We start from the raw sequence: 19114 nt of genomic DNA, 5'->3' as shown, positions 1-19114 counted from the left end.
GTTTCACTTTTTATGGGGTTTTGGTCCAAGAATGTTAGCTTTTGGGAAATAGACGACCCAAGTGGATATTCTCCCAGATCTAGGACCTTGAAGGGTTGTTATGGTGTAAAGGTGCAAACTTTATGCCATTGGAGCCCCCATGCAAACTCTAAGATGTCATTTTGGCCTTTTTAGCCCCAAATGGCCCCTATGGTTAAAATTTTATTTGCAGTTGGTCCTAAAAGTAGTAAAATTCATCATTTTTTTTAAATCTCACATCTAAAGTAAATGAAAAAATTCTCCTTATTCTCAATGCAGGTTTTATGAGACGATGATAAACGATGTTGGTACAACGAGGCCGGACACAAAGGTGTTAGTGGCATGGGTAGCAGAGTAAGTTCAATCCACCAAAAAAATATTAAAATCAACAAACTTTTCACATCACAGTCGTTCACTTATAAAAATTTCCCAAATTTTCCAATCGAACCAAGATTTCAGTAACCTATTTAATATCTTCGAATCACTATTCAACTTGAGCGACACGTACGGCGGAATATGCAGTTGAAGCTCCCACAACATGGCCACGGAAGTTGAAGATCAAGGCTACAACCTCATTCTAAACTTCAAAGAAGTTGTATTCGGAATCGAAAAAGAAATTGAAATATAAAAATTCAATACCTGTCAAACTTGCAAAGGATCCGACGCCAAACCTGGAGGGACCATTCTCGCTGCTCCTTATTCGGCTGTTAAGGCCAAGTCATATCCTCCACAAGAACTCCTATCAGCATCTTCCAACAAGTCACCACCTGCTCTTCCTGTGAAGGAATCGGAGAAATCTCAAATCTCTGCACCACATGCTCCGGCGATGGGCAAGTCTGAAAGTCAAAACGAATCAGCCTCAAAGTCCCTTTTGGTGTCGATTCTGGTAACCGTTTGAGAGTTAGTTCAAAAGGTAGCGCTAGAAGAAGAGGCGGGCCGCCAACGACTTGTTTTTTATACTAGATGTTCTTCCAGGTTCGTTGTTGAAACATGATGATAGGAACATTCCATACACTTCGTCCCAGAGTGACGATACAAACATTTTGTACACGATGACAATGTTACATTTTGATCCCTTGATTTTCAAAATGATGAATTTTACTATGTATGGGACCAACTACGAATAAAATTTTAATCATATGGACCATTCGTATAATTTAGAACAACTAGTTAACGGAGGAATAGTTAAAAACTAATGATAATGGCTTAATTGACATGTACAGTAAAAGTTAGATGGATTATTGCGCCAAAAAATAACATAAATGGTCAAATCGGACCAAACCCAAAACTCCATTGTGCTATGGTGTCATTATCCCAAAAAAATAACAAATATACTGGTTTATAATAGGTGTATTTTTGGTTCGTTTTTTAGTAATTAACAATCATCTTGCTAATGTAATGTTCTTGTTCTTTGCTAGGTAGACTATCGGTTCGTTATTAAGAAATAAACAAGTGTCTTATATAATTACATTAACTCATAAAAAATTTACTTTAATATAAGATATATTACTAAAAAACGAATTATACATGACATTACATAAAGTCATTTAGTTAGGCCGTCCAATGGTCATATCACCAGAAAGACACATTTTCATGGTCTACAAAATATAAGAGTAGAAAGTAAGGATACAAGTTTCTCCACCTCTAATTAAATATTATATAAATTAAAAGAAATGATAAGTCGCCCAATGTAATAAAAACAATAAGAGGTATTTTTGTATTCAATAATCTCAAACCGTTATCAATACATCAAAGCCTTTTACATGCAAGTAAAAGATAAATATTGCAAGGTTTAAAATGAGGAAAACTAGGAGATAATATATGGAGAATCAAGTTGTAACACTCTGTTTCGAATCATTTCATAATTCGGGGCCGTGACCCGAAGACCGGTTATCATAAGTCTTAGGGCCTTTGGAAAGAGCTTTATGCTCCTCTTGAGTGCGGATAATCTAGGTTAGATGATCTGGGGGTTCGGTTTGTGTCTTGGAGTCCAAGGGTATATCGGTAAAGTGTCAGTTCGGGTCTTTTATGGACTTTGGATTTTAATTCGAAAAGCTTTAAGGCAAGGGTGAGTTGATAGATGTGTAGAGCTCCTCTTTACTTTTCGGTGAATATAAATATTGTTGAAATCGGACTTAAAATGATGAAATTATGGCCTTCGGAAGTCTGTTGGTTTAAAGGCTAAGCCTTGTACGCAGGGCGTACAAGGGAGTACGCTGGGTGTACTAGGTAGAAGGATCGCGGGCATCTTATGGAGTACACTGGGCGTACTGGGAGTACGTGGGGGTACTCCAGCCAGATGAAAACCCTAATTTTCAGTATCTTTGTCTTATTTAAACATCTCAAACCACCTCTTGGACATTTATTGACCAGCCTCCATCTCCCTACACCCTGAAAATGAAACCTTAAGTGCATTTGGTGAGATTTGAGCTTGAAAGTGAATTTGGTGGTATTTTGTGGTGTAGAAGAAGAGGAGGAACACATAGGGAAATATCTTGAGCTTGTAGATCCATAGTTACCTTCACATTTGCAAGACTTTTGAGGTAAAAAAATTCTCACCTTGATGGTCATTTGTGATAGATCTATTTTATGGTCTTATATAGGCATTTTTTAGTCTTTTGAGGTAAAGTTGAGCTTTTGATCGACTCCATAAGCAATGGATGTTAGATCTTAGCTCCATGAAGCTCCCTTGTTCATAATAATACAAACTTTGTGAAAGATATTGGTCCATGCAAGTGTTAAGAGCTTTATTAAGCTTCTTTTTTAGTATTGGGTCCCATTAAGCTATGCATGGGTGTAAAGTTTCCAACTTTATTTATTAAGTCACCCTTAGGGACTGGATCTGAGAGTATAGCAAAAGGTCTTAACTGTTTAATTGCTTAATGAAGTGGCTTGGTAGTCTGGGAAGTACGTTGGGCGTATCCAGTTGGTACGCTGCACGTACTGACCCCGAACGAAGTACGCCCCGCGTACTCAGCAGATGGACATTTAGGCTTGGCATTCTCGGTTTGGGCCATAGTTTGGGCTTTTAAGTTTGGGCCTTGTTGGGCCATTAGACTTCTAATTTGGGTTTTTGACTAGTATATAGGGTTTCTATGGATTTAGGCCCGTGATGGGTTTTTGGCCCAATTTGGAAGATTAGGCCATATTGGGCTTTGGGTTGCCATTTATGATTTGGGTATGTTGAGCAGTTGGGTCGGGCCTTGGTTTTGGCCCAAGTAAGAAAAAGGATAAAATGGTCTTTTTTCCTGGTTATGGGCTAAGTAGCTTAGATTCTTGGTTATGGGTCGATATCCAATTATTAATTGTATTATTTTGATGATGATTGCGTGGGGATTTTTCGAACCAGCAGACCGGAGATTCATTTGAGTGTTTCAGCAAGTAGAGGTGAGTTTCCTCACTGTGTTTAGCAGGTCAAAGGCACCAATGTCGTCCCATGGTTTGCTATGTTTAGGATGCTAGATGTCTGCGTAACTCTTGCATATGTTATATGTTTATATGTTTACCGAGCGAGGCCCGATGACAGTCAGGGCCCGATGACCATTATGTATGCTATTTATCTTTGTGATTATTGCATGTGTTATGTGTTTATCTGTTTATATGTTTATATATACACCGGGTAGGGCCCGATGACTGACGGATCTGTATACCGAGCGGGGATCGATGCCGAGGGGGGGGGCATTATTATGTATGGTATGTAGTATTCTGGGGAACTCACTACGCTTTGTGCTTACGGTTTTCAAGTTATGTCAGGTACTTCTAGTTCAAAGGGGGAGAGCCCAGGATGATCTCGTTCCACATTTTATGTTACTCTGATGTTTTGTGATGTAGTTGATACACTTTGTTTCACCATGGTTTTTATGATGATGTTTTTGATAATAGTTTTATTAATTTTAAAAATAAAAAATTTTAGCCTTAACTTTTGGGACGTTACACAAATCAAATCTAATTCCTCAAGCTAGATTATGAAGGTTACAAATACCTAGATTGTCCAAAAGAAAACGGAGGTGTTGAGCACCTAAACCTTTGGCGAACATATCAACAAGCTGCAACGTCGAGTCAATATGAATGGGTTGGATTTCTTTGGGTTCAACTCTTTTGTGAACAAAATAATAATCCATCCCTACATGCTTCGTTCGTTCATGGAAGCCTAGGGCACGATGTCTTTGAGGTCTATTTGACAGGTTTTCTGGGCTTCTAAATTGGTAGTGATGATCCGATTTATGTGGGCTTGTGACCTCATTTTTGGTTTTTGGGTCGGGTAACGGGTCGTTATCGGGCTTCGGGTTTCCCCGTCGGGTTCGGGTTTTTTTGCCATCCCTAGGGATTAGTATTTGGTGGTGGTAGTTAAACTATATTATAGGAATTAGTGTGAAAATGGTAAACCGTACCATCTTAACAGCTACATTAACTTGTTCCAGGGCTCGTATAGGAGAATACTAATAATAATTTAACATTGTAGATATTTTTTTATAATAAAAAATAAGGTTGAGGAAAATAAATACATTTTATTTTAATGGATATTTCAGTGAATAATTAATAACTAATTCATTTAAACGTCCACGGCCCACATGCGATTGGATTTAATAAAAGGGAAAATGTTGCCCATTAAGCATACACTTTGGAGGAGTTTGTTAATGAAATTGAAATTATTGGTGACAGATAGGCAGTTATTTTTTGTCCATGAATTGAAGAAATTATTAACAGAATATTTGTAAAAAGATTATTAAGAACTTTTTAATATGAAAACTGGTAGACTCACAATACAAAAACAACAAAACAAACTTTGAAGAGACATGGTCGAAGTTAGCTTAAATTTACATCTTACTTTGTTTCGATGCTAGCTTAAATCAAACTCCAAAAACTTGTGTTAATGAGTATTGAATTATGCTCAAACGATGCCAAATTATGTTCGGAATCGGCCCAAAGGTTGATGAGCATGGGCTACTGGGGCCTAACAATCAATCGAAGGGCTCGTTATTATTTCGCAGGCCTAATATGTAAGTAAAATCGTCGGTTGTAATTTGTGAAAACTACATAAAACGTAAACTAAGCATATTACAGCGATTGTCAATTACATTATTTTGTCAGTGGTGATATTTTTTCATTTTTCTAAATATTAAACAAACTATTGCTACAACCATGCCACAAATAGTGATCAAACATGGAGAATTTTAGCAGTATAGACAACTTCTCAAAATACAGAAGATGAGTTCTAAAAGAAATTCAGTTATTACAAATAAGGTATGACAAAACTTCTTTGAAGTTTAGAGAAAATCTTGGATTATCAATGTTTTTTTTCAATTTTGGATTATTACAATGTAAAATAAACATTTTCTGTTTAATCGGCTGCTGTTCTGTTATATATTAAAGAAAACGATAATAAGCAAAAAGGTTACTGGAAATATAGAAAATCCATAAAAATCCAAAATTCACCCCCGATAAAAAAGAGGTACCACCAGAATTACCAAACATAAAATTGTCTTAAGTATCATCACCACAGAACCAAAACTAAAGAAAATATAATTTCATAAAAATAAAAAAAAAAACCAAGGAGACGTCGACAAAATTACTAGACTTAGTCGACCTCCTCGATCTTAGGGCCAGCACCGCCACCAGAAGGTGCGGGATCCTCATCCATACCACCAGCAGCATCACCTGCTCCACCTTGATACATCTTCGCAATGATCGGGTTGCACACGTTCTCAAGCTCCTTCATCTTATCCTCAAACTCATCCGCCTCAGCCAACTGGTTGGTATCCAACCAAGCAATCGCCTCATCAATCGCATCCTCAATCTTCTTCTTGTCACCTGGAGTCAACTTCTCACCAATTTTCTCATCCTTCACTGTGTTCCTCATGTTGTAAGCATAATTCTCCAAAGCATTCTTCGCCTCCACCTTCTTCTTGTGCTCCTCATCTTCAGACTTATACTTCTCCGCTTCCTGAACCATCTTCTCAATCTCCTCCTTGGATAGTCTTCCCTTGTCGTTGGTGATAGTAATCTTGTTCTTTTGACCGGTGGTCTTGTCCTCAGCAGAGACATTCAGAATACCATTCGCGTCAATATCGAAGCAAACGGTAATCTGGGGTACACCACGTGGTGCGGGAGGGATTCCGGAGAGTTCAAATTTCCCCAACAAGTTGTTATCACGTGTCCTTGTCCTCTCACCTTCGTACACCTGGATCAACACTCCAGGCTGGTTGTCCGAGTAGGTGGAGAACACCTGTTCCTTCTTCGTTGGGATTGTTGTGTTTCTCGGGATAAGTACAGTCATCACACCTCCAGCAGTCTCCAAACCAAGAGAAAGAGGAGTCACATCCAAAAGAAGCAAGTCCTGAACCTTCTCATTACCCTCACCACTCAAGATAGCAGCTTGAACCGCAGCTCCATAAGCAACAGCCTCATCTGGGTTGATGCTCTTGCAAAGCTCCTTTCCATTGAAGAAATCCTGCAACAGCTGTTGAACTTTGGGAATACGGGTCGACCCACCAACCAAAACGACATCGTGGATCGAGCTTTTGTCCATTTTAGCGTCTCTCAAACACTTCTCAACTGGCTCCATGCATTTTCTGAAAAGATCCATGTTGAGCTCTTCGAATCTGGCTCTGGTGATGGTGGAGTAAAAGTCAACGCCTTCGTATAGAGAGTCAATCTCGATTGTGGTTTGAGCGGTTGAGGAGAGAGTCCTCTTTGCTCTTTCACAAGATGTTCTCAGTCTCCTCAAAGCTCTGGGATTTCCGGTGATGTCTTTCTTGTGCTTTCTTTTGAATTCTTGAACGAAATGGTTGACCATTCTGTTGTCAAAATCTTCTCCACCAAGATGAGTGTCACCAGCTGTGGCTTTAACTTCGAAGATACCTTCTTCAATGGTCAAAAGGGACACATCAAAAGTACCACCTCCAAGGTCGAAGATAAGAACATTCTTCTCTCCAACACTTGTTGCCTTTTTGTCAAGACCATAAGCGATGGCAGCAGCAGTTGGTTCGTTGATGATACGCATGACATTGAGTCCAGAGATGACACCAGCGTCCTTGGTTGCTTGACGTTGTGAGTCGTTGAAGTAAGCAGGGACTGTGACGACGGCGTTTTTGACTGTGGAACCAAGGAAGGCTTCAGCGATTTCCTTCATTTTGATTAAGACCATGGATGAGATTTCTTCAGCAGCGAAGGTCTTTTCTTCACCCTTGTAGTTGACTGCAATCATTGGCTTCTCAGCTGGACCGGGTGTCACCTTGAATGGCCATAACTTGATATCGCTTTGAACCGAAGCATCGGAGAATCTTCTACCGATGAGACGTTTGGCATCTGTTAAAGCAAACAGAGTTAGAACAAATAAATTAATTACACACTAATAACGTAAGCTAACGTAAACAATTTTGTTTAATTTGATTTTATTATACTCGAGGAATACAGAGATATATGTAGAATCATAGATAATACGATTGTATAAAAGACAAGACACATCAAAAAACTAGTGATTCGAAATTACTTAAACGGTTTCCTTGATTTTGACAAACAGTATATAAACCTGTAATTTAATATAAAGTTGGGATCCACCGACTTTCAACAATCAATATTAAATATTTGATATGTAATTTGTGCATCAGATATTATATAGCGAGACATGGCGCCTATCACGTAGTTTCGTAAATAATTAACAAGGGTTTATCCTATGGAACAAACACGCGGGTTTTCAGATTGAAAAACTCGGATCTTATTAAGATTTAAAAAAAAAAAAAAAAAAAAAAAAAAAAAAAAAAAAAACTAGCATCGGTAGATCTATTGATTTGTATACAAAAACAACGCATCTTCGAATTAATAAACTTATACAAGTCGCTTTAGGCTCTCAGATTCAGATCATTATAGTTTTCAATAGCTTAGATTACTCTTTAGATCAATGATATCACGTGAAAGCTAAACTCGGTAACTATCTAAGCGAAAAACGTATAGAAAGTACACGTATTTGCTAATTATGATGGAACAGGCACGGTCGTTCAAAGCAGGACACACTAATACAGCTAAAAGAAGCGGATCGAGCAATAATTTACACACAAATTATAACATAGCATGCTTCAGCATCAAATATACGAGATCTGACAGTCAAAAGCATATAAACCGCAGATCGAACAAAAATTAAGATCGTAGAAGAGAAAACTCACCGAAAACTGTGTTTGTGGGGTTCATGGCGACCTGATTCTTGGCGGCATCACCGATCAACCTCTCGGAATCGGTAAATGCGACGTAAGATGGGGTAGTTCTGTTACCTTGGTCATTGGCAATGATCTCAACACGATCGTGTTGCCAGACACCGACGCAGGAGTATGTAGTACCTAGATCAATACCGATAGCGGGACCTTCGCCTTTACCGGCCATTATGTTCTCTCTCTCGACGAAAGTGTGTTGTGCTAGGGTTTGAGAGAGAGATGTATGAGGGGTTTGTGACGGAGGAAAAGGGGTGGTATATATTGGGGTACAAGGAGATGTGTTGTTGAGTTCTAGAATGTTCTTCAACCGTTCAGATTGATTTCAAGCGTATGGATTGGACGGCTACAGATGGAAAACGGAGGTCGTCTTCGCTTTTGGTCCACGGTTCTCAATTAAGACCTAATTTTTAGGAGCCTTTGAGACACCCCGCCGCCCTCCTTTTACTTCAAAAACATAATTTTTTTTGTAAATTTTGAATTTGCATTGCTTTCTTTTTCATTTTGTGTAATAAATATTTAATAAATTTACCAAATTTTGTCAACTTATTCTTCAAAATGTTTTAATAAGTGATCAATGCATGACCAAAAAAAATTTATATTATATTTGTTCGTATAAAGATTAAACAATCGTGTATTTCCTTGAGATTAACAGAGAGATCTACATACGAATTTATACAAAGAAAAATCAGAAATGTACGGTATTATCTAAGTACATACAAAAGACTAGGAATACACGGTTGGAAAATTCAAAAGGAACTAGAATAAAGGATGTATTTAACATGTTGTTAGCCCCTTCAACCTCAAGGACAGGTCGAACTTTAAGCTTGAAACGAAGAATGGATATGTGGTCATTTAGTAGTTGTTTAGTAAAGATATCGGCTAACCGGTCCACATAAGACACATGGCATATTTGAAGAGCTCCGTATTCAACCTGTTCGTGAATGAAGTGAAAGTCCAAGACGATGTATTTGGACCGAGTTTTGATGACGAGATTCTTGCTCGTGAATATGGCGGCGACATTATTACATAATGAGTTGCTTTAGCCACAAAAGTTCTGATGTGGTATATGCAAGAGACCGGTATTCAGCCTCAATGTTGGAACGGGCAACAACATGTTGTTTTCTTGAAATATTGCATACCCATATTGAGATCAACAAAAAACTTTATCAAAGACCTACCCGGCATCAGAGTAGGCTAGAACTTGTTTGGAATTGGTTGGAATAAAGTGAAGGCAGTGATGAGAAGTGCCTTTTAAATACCTCTAATCCGCTTTTATAGCTTGCCAATGAAGATCGGTTGGTTAGTTCATAAATTGACACACCCGATTGACATCATATACGATGTCAGGATGGGTAATTGTTGTATATTAAAGTGAAACAACCACGTCTAAATAGCTTAGGATCGTGAAAAAAAAGTACAGCGAGATTGAAGAAAAAACTGAGGATCAGCAGGAGTGGTAACAAGGGATGCATTTGTCATGTTTTGAATGTAGTTTTGTTGAAACAAAGTTATATCCGAAGAGTAGCGAGAGATTAGTAATCCCCAAAAAAAATGAGGTTGCCTAAATCTTTGAGGGAAAACATCTGATGCAGTTGAGTGATGAAGTGCTAGATTTGACTTTCACTGGATCCTGTGATGATTAAGTCATCCACATAAACGAGAATATATAGGGCTGAGTCAGCATGATGATGTATAAACAATGATTTTGTGACAACCGTCTATTTCAGGTCAACAAAAGTCAAGGAAATCAAACAAAATTCAAATAGTTATGACATAAAGCATGAACTTATGCCTGGCTTTAGAGTTTTCGGTTTTGAGACCCAAAAACATTAAGATTTCGGTTGTGAAGAACCGAAATCACATGCTAAGAACCGAAATCATCACTAGAGTCGAAATCCCTAGACCGAAATCACATGTGAATTTGGTGGTGTACAAGGTGATTTTCGATGGTGTCATGGCCGAAATCACCAATTTGATTCAATGGTGTTGTAATATGATTAGTTGATAATTTTCCCAATGTGATATAATACACAAACCAATGCAAACATCACATGACCCTCACACCTTATCTATATATATGGCCGAAATCACCATTCATAATTCTCATTTCTACCTTTAAATCCCTTACATTTTCTTTCAAGCTCAATACAAACATCTTCAAATCTTCATGCATTTGCACATAAACTCCTTCAAACATTCCCAAGAAACAATTCTTCAAGGTTGATTCTTAAGAATCTATTGTAAGTTTCCTTATAAATCTAGTGTTTTACAACACTTTCATGTTAGTGGATTCTATATGGGTTATTGTGGATCGGTTGACGAAGAGTGCTCATTTATACCAATCCAGGAGAGCATATCAGCAGAAAAGTTAGCCGATATTTATGTGAAGGGGGTGGTGGCACGTCATGGAGTGCCTGTTTCAGTGGTGTCAGACAGAGATGTCCGTTTTACTTCCAGATTTTGGAAGCGGTTTCACGACGAGATGGGTACTCGTCTCCATTTTAGCACCGCTTTCCATCCTCAGACGGACGGACAGAGCGAGAGAACGATTCAGACTCTCGAGGACATGTTGCGGGCATGTGTTCTAGACTTCGGTGGCAGTTGGGATACGTATCTACCGTTAGCGGAATTTTCGTATAACAATAGTTACCACGCGAGTATCGATTGACCTCCTTTAGAAATGCTCTATGGGAGGAAGTACATGACCCCGATTTGTTGGGGCGAGGTCGGTCAACGAGTCATTGGAAGCACCGAGGTGGTGCTCAAGACGACAAAATTGATCCAGCAGGTTCGTGGCAGACTGCAGACTGCGCAGAGTCGGCAGAAGAGTTATGCCGATAGGAGGCGTTCAGATTTGGAGTTCCAGGTGGGGGATATGGTCCTCCTGAAGGTATCACCATGGAAGGTGTGTTATCAGGTTTCGGAAGAGGGGCAAGCTAGGCCCCAGGTTCATTGGTCCTTTTAGGGTTTTGTTGGATTAGTGTCTAAGTCCATAACTATTTTGGTATGTACTTGACCCGATGGTGCATGGTCCTTTTGGGTTGCCTTCACCAAAGCAACTTGATTGGAGAAATTAATAAAGAGAGAGAGGTTATTATGATTTATTAATATGTTATAAGAATAATATATTAAAGGAGAAATCATATTTGTTTAATTAATATTGGTCAATAATTAATTAAGAATTAATTTTGTGATCAAGTGTAATTAATTAAATGATAGCTTCATTTTATTTACTTATTTTTATAGTTTATTTTAGTACATTTCATTCGCATTTTAGTTAACTTTCATGCATATTTTCCCTTTTGTTATTTTTATGACCATTTCGGGGTACTTTCTAGTTTCTTGAGCATTATTGCAGATTTTCTTGGAAACTAGCGGGGCGGCACTTTTGCGAGGCGATTGGGCTTGAAGGGAATTGGAGGTTTCATGCTTGATGGCTATGAAGGTGACTCATGGGGTGGACTTGTCAATTGCTTGAAGGCTTGGAAGAATTGAGCTTTAAATTTGAAAGATGCGGGGGAACATTCAAGCGTATGAAAATTATTAATCGGACGAGTTCACGAGCTTTGGAGGATTTAGAGAGGTCAAATTGGGCTTTAAATGAAGAAAAACTTGAAGAAAATGGGCTAGGAGGTGATTGGATTCGATCTGGGCTAGTGGGATATGCTTTAGAGGCCCAAAATCTCAAAGGAGCCCATGTCAGGTACCACCCGCGCAACCCACCCGCGCAGCAGCACGCGGGTCGCGCAAGGCCCTGCAGGGGCAATTTCGGAAATCCTTCTTTTGAGCTATTTGAGGAAGGTTGGTGTCCATCTTTTGGAGAGACTTGCACATCCGATTTTTGGAGATTCTCTCTGGAGTTTTGAAGACTTTTGAAGGCCAAGAACCCTTGAAGAACATCATATTTTTACCTCTTGATTCTTGCTTAATGTTTGGTACAATTTTCTCTAACTTTGTTTCTTTGTGTTTAGCCATGCTTGGCTAAACTAATCTTGGTTGACTTTTGGTTAATCCTTTGAACTTTTGTTGAATGTTGAAGAATCCATGAACATGTTCTTAAATCTTTATGGGAATGTTTTGTGTTTTAACATCTTATCACTACTTGTATGTTTTAGTTCATGAGTTTAAATGTGTTTGTAGTGATTAGTTGGCTAATTTCTTGATTAAGTAAAGGATCCTCAAATTAGCAAGCAACAAATGATTTTTGTGTTGTTTTTGCTTCACACAATCATAAAAACATTTCCTCCAACATGGTGGTGAAAGCATTTGACCCCTCTTGGATTTGGTGACTTTTTGGTTCTTAATGCTAGTTGACTTTCACTAATTACATGCTATTTGGAATTAGTGACTTTGACTAAGGAAATTGTTATGAGCTTCTCTAGCCATTTCAACAATTAAGAAAAGTCTAGGTAATCTCAAGCTCCTTGGATTACTATAGCCAAATTAAGGATTTAAATCAAAGTATTGCACCATTGGATTCTAATGATATGTTCATCAAAAGTCAAAGTGAGGAAACTTTAAGTCAACCATCTCTCCCTTATTGATTTTACATCAAACTCTTATTTTTGTTGCATTTGTTTATTTAAATCATAGTTAATTCTAGTTTGTTTCAAGTATTTCAAAACACCAAAACCCCCCATTTTATTTTTATTGTCATTTTACAAGTATTTTTACAAAGAGATTTTTCATAGAGTTATAAATTGAACCAATCTCCGTGGATTCGATCCCTTTACCACTATACACTATTTTAGTGTGTAATATTTAGGGTTATTATTTGTGTTGGCCTCGACAACCACCAAATTTTTGGCGCCGTTGCCGGGGATTGGTTTATTTTTAATCAATTTGTTTCTCTATGCCCAGATCTCAGCGTACAGGTGACTTGATTTACAACCCCGAAATCGAAAAAGAAGCAAGGCGTTTGGCTAAGGAAAAACGAGTTGAACGTGGTCAAACTTCTAACCCCCACGGGGATTTGGAGGTTGAAACCGCTTCATTAAGTGATATAGAACCCGATTCTAGTCCCGACCCTCGCCAAGAAATTCCCGAAACACCACCCCTACAACAAAATCCACCCATTATTGAACCAATTGTAATGGCGGACGGAGGAGAAGTTCCCGAGAGAACCTTGAGGCAAATGATGGAGACCGATGTTACACAAACTCCAACCGGTATCAATTACCCGGTTTTGGAAGGAGGTTCGGAATTGAAGTCAAGTTTAGTCCATCACCTACCAACTTTTCATGGATTGGAGAACGAAGACCCTCATAAGCACTTGAAGATGTTCCACATTATTTGCACTAGCATGAAGCCACAAGGGTCAACCGATGACCAAATCAAGCTAAGGGCATTCCCCTTTTCATTGGCCGATAGAGCAAAAGATTGGTTATTCTATCTTCCACCGGGGTCGATCAACTCATGGACCGACATGGCAAGAGCTTTCCTTGATAAGTTCTATCCCGCCTCAAGAGTCTCAAGTCTTCGAAATGAGATTTGTGGAATCCGCCAAGGTCAAAATGAGACTTTCCATGATTATTGGGAGAGGTTCAACAACTTGTGCTATAGTTGCCCACAACATCAAATTCCGGAACAACTCCTCATTCAACACTTCTACGAGGGATTGTTGCCAATGGAGAGAAGACTAGTTGATGCCTCAAGTGGTGGAGATGTCTTTAGTAAAACCCCACAACAAACAAGACAACTTTTCAACACCATAGCCGCGAATTCACAACATTTTGGCCCTCGCCAAGATATGAAAAGAGACACACAACACAAAGTCAATGAAGTGGGAACATCAAATCTCGAGTCTCAAATCAAAGATCTAACCTCCGTTGTCCAAAAGCTAGCCATGGGACAAACTCCACAAGTGATGGTTTGTGGAATATGTGCAACAATGGGACATCCTACGGATATGTGTCCCATCCTTCAAGAAGATGCGGAGCATGTGAATGCCACGGGAGAGTTCCAAAACTACCACAACAAACCATCCGGTTACCAAAATGCATATAACTCAAGTTGGAAGCCAAATCCCAACATGAGCTACAACCCAAGATCATTGCCTCAAAATACATTGGTTAGACCATCCTATCCACCACCACAACCTCATTACCAACATCAACAACCACACTATCAACCCAAACCGCACCCTCCACATCATCATCAACAACCTCCTCAATCCCAACCAAGTAGCTCCGGAATGTCTCTTGAAGACATTGTCAAATCTCTAGCCACCCAACAATTCCAAAAAGAAACAAGGACTAGTATCTCCAACCTTGAAGCACAAATGGGAGATATAGTTACATCCATAAGCAAGTTGGAATCCCGTGGTAAACTCCCTTCTCAAACCGAAAAGAACCCAAATGTCAATGTGGTGACATTGAGAAGTGGCAAACAAGCCGGAGAAAGTAGTTCAAAGAAGAAGCCGAGGGAAGAAGAGGAAGAGATAGAAGTTATTCCTGTTGAAGTAGCTATAATCAAGAATGATGCACAAGCCGGAGTTCCAAAGAAGACTGCCCCTCTAGTAACACCAATATCCACTCAACCACCGTTCCCCTCCCGACTTTCAACTTCAAAGAAGAATATGGAGGAGAAAGAGATTTTGGACACCTTCTACTTGACGCAATCAAGCAAATCCCGAGATATGCAAAGTTCTTGAAAGAACTTTGTACCAACAAGAGGAAGTTGAAGGGAAATGAGAAAATTTTGATGAATGAAAACGCATCCGCGGTTTTACAAAGGAAACTTCCACCCAAATGCAAAGATCCCGGAATGTTCACGGTTCCTTGCAAGATTGGGGATGTCACTTTTAGTAGTGCTATGCTTGATCTTGGTGCCTCTATCAATGTCATGCCCTATTCGGTATATGAATCATTAAATGTCGGACCCTTAAGTGAAACCGGTGTCATAATCTCTCTTGCGGATAAATCGAGTGTCTTTCCTAGAGGTGTTTTAGAAGATGTCCTAGTGCAAGTGAACCAATTAGTCTTCCCAGCGGATTTCTATGTGATTGATCTAGATGAGCAAGTGTCCTCCAAATCGGCTCTAATCTTGCTTGGGAGACCGTTCTTGAAGACGGCTAGGACAAAGATCGATGTGTATGCGGGAAGTTTGACAATGGAGTTTGATGGCGAAACGATAAGTTTTAATATTTATGATGCCATGAGATATCCTAGTGACGTCTCATCTTTGTACTTTGTTGATGTTGTTGAGCCAATTACTCAAGAATTGTTTGAGTTGTCTAACGGTGATATATTGGAAATGATCTTGAGCAAAGGATTCGATTGTGGGAAGCTAGCCGAACAATTAAAGCTTTATTCTTTGGATCCGGAAGTTGAGAAGTTGGTAAGTAAAATGGAGATGAAAAAATTCACAAGATTAGATGTCAAGCAAATTGAATTGCCCCCAACTCACACAAAATTGCCGCCATCCCTTGTTCAACCACCCGAATTGGAATTGAAGGTCTTACCTCAACATTTGAAGTATGCTTACTTGGGAAAGAATGAAACCCTTCCAGTTATCATTTCAACTCATTTAACCGAATTCGAAGAAGAGCAACTCCTCAAGGTGTTGAAGGAGCATAAAGAAGCCATGGGTTGGACGATTGCGGATATCAAGGGTTTGAGCCCCTCCACTTGTATGCACAAGATCTTAATGGAGGATGAATGCAAGCCAAGTAGAGACGCGCAAAGAAGGTTAAATCCGCCAATGATGGAAGTTGTGAAGAAAGAGATATTAAAGCTTCTTGATGCGGGGATGATCTATCCAATCTCGGATAGCAAGTGGGTGAGCTCGGTGCAAGTCGTTCCAAAGAAGACGGGAATCACGGTGGTCGAGAACAACAAAGGTATGATGGTCCCCACTCGTGTGCAAAACGGGTGGAGAGTATGTATTGACTACCGCAAACTCAATGCAAGCACAAGAAAAGATCATTTCCCATTGCCTTTCATTGACCAAATGTTAGAAAGGTTGGCCGGGAAATCTCATTATTGTTGTCTCGACGGGTATTCCGGTTTTCACCAAATCCCGGTGGCACCGGAAGACCAAGAAAAGACGACATTTACATGTCCATTTGGTACTTTTGCCTACCGGAGAATGCCATTTGGATTGTGTAACGCCCCGGCCACTTTCCAACGTTGTATGGTTAGTATCTTTTCGGAATACGTTGAAAACATAATTGAGGTTTTTATGGATGATTTCACGGTCTATGGCAACTCCTTTCAAGAATGTTTGACTAACCTCACAAAAATTTTAAAAAGATGCATCGAAACAAACTTGGTTTTGAATTTTGAGAAATGTCATTTCATGGTGAGTCAAGGTCTCATTTTGGGTCACATTGTGTCTAGAAAAGGAATTGAGGTAGATAAGGCCAAAATTGATGTTATTCAAAGCTTACCTTACCCGACTTGTGTTCGGGAAGTTCGTTCTTTTCTGGGCCATGCAGATTTCTACAGAAGGTTCATCAAGGATTTTTCAAAGATAACAAGACCAATTTGCCAACTCTTGCAAAAGGAGGTCGATTTCGAGTTCAATGAGGCGTGCAAAGAAGCTTTTGACAAGCTCAAAGAGTTGCTTACATCCGCTCCCATCATGCAAGCACCAAATTGGGATCTCCCCTTTGAGATCATGTGTGATGCAAGCAACTATGCGATAGGCGCCGTTTTGGGTCAAAAGAATGGGAGGGCCTCCCACGTGATCTATTATGCATCAAGGACACTAGACAATGCTCAAAGCAACTACTCTACCACGGAGAAGGAGCTATTGGCCATAGTGTTCGCCTTGGAGAAGTTTAGACAATACCTACTTGGTACCAAGGTCATAGTGTATTCGGATCACGCAGCACTTAAGTACTTGATGACGAAGAAAGATGCAAAGCCGAGACTCATCCGGTGGATCCTACTGTTACAAGAATTTGACTTGGAAATCCGAGACAAGAGTGGATGCGAGAACCTCGTTGCCGATCATCTAAGCCGGATCATTTCAAATGAAACTCCTCTCCCATTGCGGGACGAGTTTCCGGATGAGCATCTCTTTTCCCTTACTCAATCTATTCCTTGGTATGCCGATATCGTTAACTTTTTGGTCACAAAAAGGTATCCCGACACATTCACACGTGCTCAAAAAGACAAGTTGAAAAGTGATGCAAAATACTATGTGTGGGATGAACCTTATTTGTGGAAACATTGTCCCGATCAAATCATTAGGCGATGTGTGCCCCAACAAGAGCACCAATCCATTTTGCAATTTTGTCATGAATTTGCTTGTGGGGGACACTTCGGACCTAGCCGGACTTTGAGAAAAGTCCTTGAATGTGGATTATTTTGGCCAACCATGTCACGCGATTGTTATATGTTTTGCAAAAGTTGTGAGCGGTGCCAAAGAACGGGAAACATTTCGCAAAAGAACCAAATGCCCCAAAATCCAATCCTTGTTTGTGAAATTTTTGACGTATGGGGGATTGATTTTATGGGCCCATTTCCCGTGTCATTTGGCAACGTTTATATTTTACTCGCGGTTGACTATGTTTCTAAATGGGTTGAAGCCAAAGCCACAAGATCGGACGATGCCAAAACGGTTATCGAGTTTTTAAAGTCTAATGTTTTTGCGAGATTTGGTGTGCCTAGGGCTTTGATTAGTGATAGAGGGACGCACTTTTGCAACAAAATGATGGAGGCTCTATTGAAGAAGTATCACGTGACTCATCGTGTCTCCACTGCCTATCACCCTCAAACGAATGGTCAAGCGGAGGTATCGAATCGTGAAGTGAAGTCTATTCTAGAGAAAACGGTGAATCCGACAAAGAAGGATTGGAGTTTGAGACTCGACGATGCCTTATGGGCATATCGGACCGCTTATAAGACCCCGATTGGAATGTCGCCTTTCAGATTAGTTTTCGGAAAACCTTGTCATCTTCCCGTCGAGTTAGAGCACCGAGCATTTTGGGCGGTCAAGAAATGCAACTTCGACATTGACGAGGCTGGAAGACATAGGAAACTTCAACTCCAAGAGCTAGAAGAATTGAGAAACGAATCCTATGAAAACGCAAGGATTTATAAGGAGAAAACGAAGCTCTTCCACGACAAGTCCATCACCCGGAAGAATTTTGAACCGGGACATAGGGTCTTACTTTACCATTCACGGTTGAAGTTATTCCCGGGCAAATTAAGGTCAAGGTGGATTGGCCCATTTGTTGTAATAAAGACTTTTGACCATGGAGCGGTGGAAATCCAAAGTGAAGAAACGGGACAAATTTTCAAAGTCAATGGGCACCGATTAAAGCCATTCTATGAAGGTTTTAATGCAAGTGTTATTGAAATCATCCACTTGGATGTCCCGGTGTGTTGAACCAAGCTAGAAGAACGTCTCGCCTAAGACGTTAAAGAGGGGCATTTTTGGAAAGCTTTATGCTTTCATATTTCTACGTTCGAATAAAGAAGTTTTGAAAATGTTTTGATGCAACTTTTGAAGTCATTTTTGAAGAAGCCAAGAGTTTCTAGGTGTTTGGGGCCTTCCGAATCAAGAACTAGTGAAGAAAACGAAAAAAAAAAATCGCAAACCGGGACCAGAACTCTGCATGACCCGCGCGACCCGCGCACGGGTGCGCGGCTGGTGTGCGCGGCCGGTCTCCAACATGCAACAACGATCAGATCCAAACTGCAACCTGTGCGCGACCCGCGCGCCCCCTCTGCGCGACCCGCGTGCTGCCTTGACGATCATCCCATAATTTGTTGACCAGCTTTGACTTTCGTTGACCAGGTGGTTTAATGAGTTGACCAACATTGACCGGGTGTTGACCACACTTGAATATGGATTGAAAACCTCCAGCAACTCTCCTTCTTCATTTCATTCTCTCAAAACCCTCTCATTCTCTCTCAAACTCTCAAGAACACATACAC

The 19114-nt window shown here is 39.9% G+C and overlaps 2 protein-coding genes across 2 annotated transcripts; one reads left to right on the top strand and one right to left on the bottom strand.

Moving 5' to 3' along the window:
- Window positions 1–5413: 5413 nt before the first annotated feature.
- On the bottom strand, window positions 5414–8467 carry LOC145073145 (heat shock cognate 70 kDa protein 2). Its single transcript, XM_079019705.1, has 2 exons — window positions 8181–8467; window positions 5414–7326 (listed from the first exon to the last, which is right to left on the bottom strand). The coding sequence occupies exons 1-2, from the start codon at window positions 8392–8394 to the stop codon at window positions 5597–5599; spliced, it is 1944 nt and encodes a 647-aa protein (XP_078875831.1). The 5' UTR covers window positions 8395–8467; the 3' UTR covers window positions 5414–5596.
- A 4610-nt stretch (window positions 8468–13077) lies between these two features.
- LOC145075462 (uncharacterized) lies at window positions 13078–18563 on the top strand. The gene is made up of 4 exons (XM_079021703.1): window positions 13078–13355; window positions 14714–14939; window positions 15879–17442; window positions 17947–18563. Exons 1-4 carry the CDS (start codon window positions 13078–13080, stop codon window positions 18561–18563), a joined length of 2685 nt encoding a protein of 894 aa, XP_078877829.1.
- The last annotated feature ends 551 nt before the right edge of the window (window positions 18564–19114 follow it).

This window comes from Lactuca serriola, chromosome 9 (assembly GCF_051521515.1).
Source record: "Lactuca serriola cultivar US96UC23 chromosome 9, Lser_US96UC23_V15, whole genome shotgun sequence".
Taxonomy (NCBI): Eukaryota; Viridiplantae; Streptophyta; class Magnoliopsida; order Asterales; family Asteraceae; genus Lactuca; species Lactuca serriola.
This window is presented reverse-complemented; position numbering and strand designations above follow the sequence as displayed.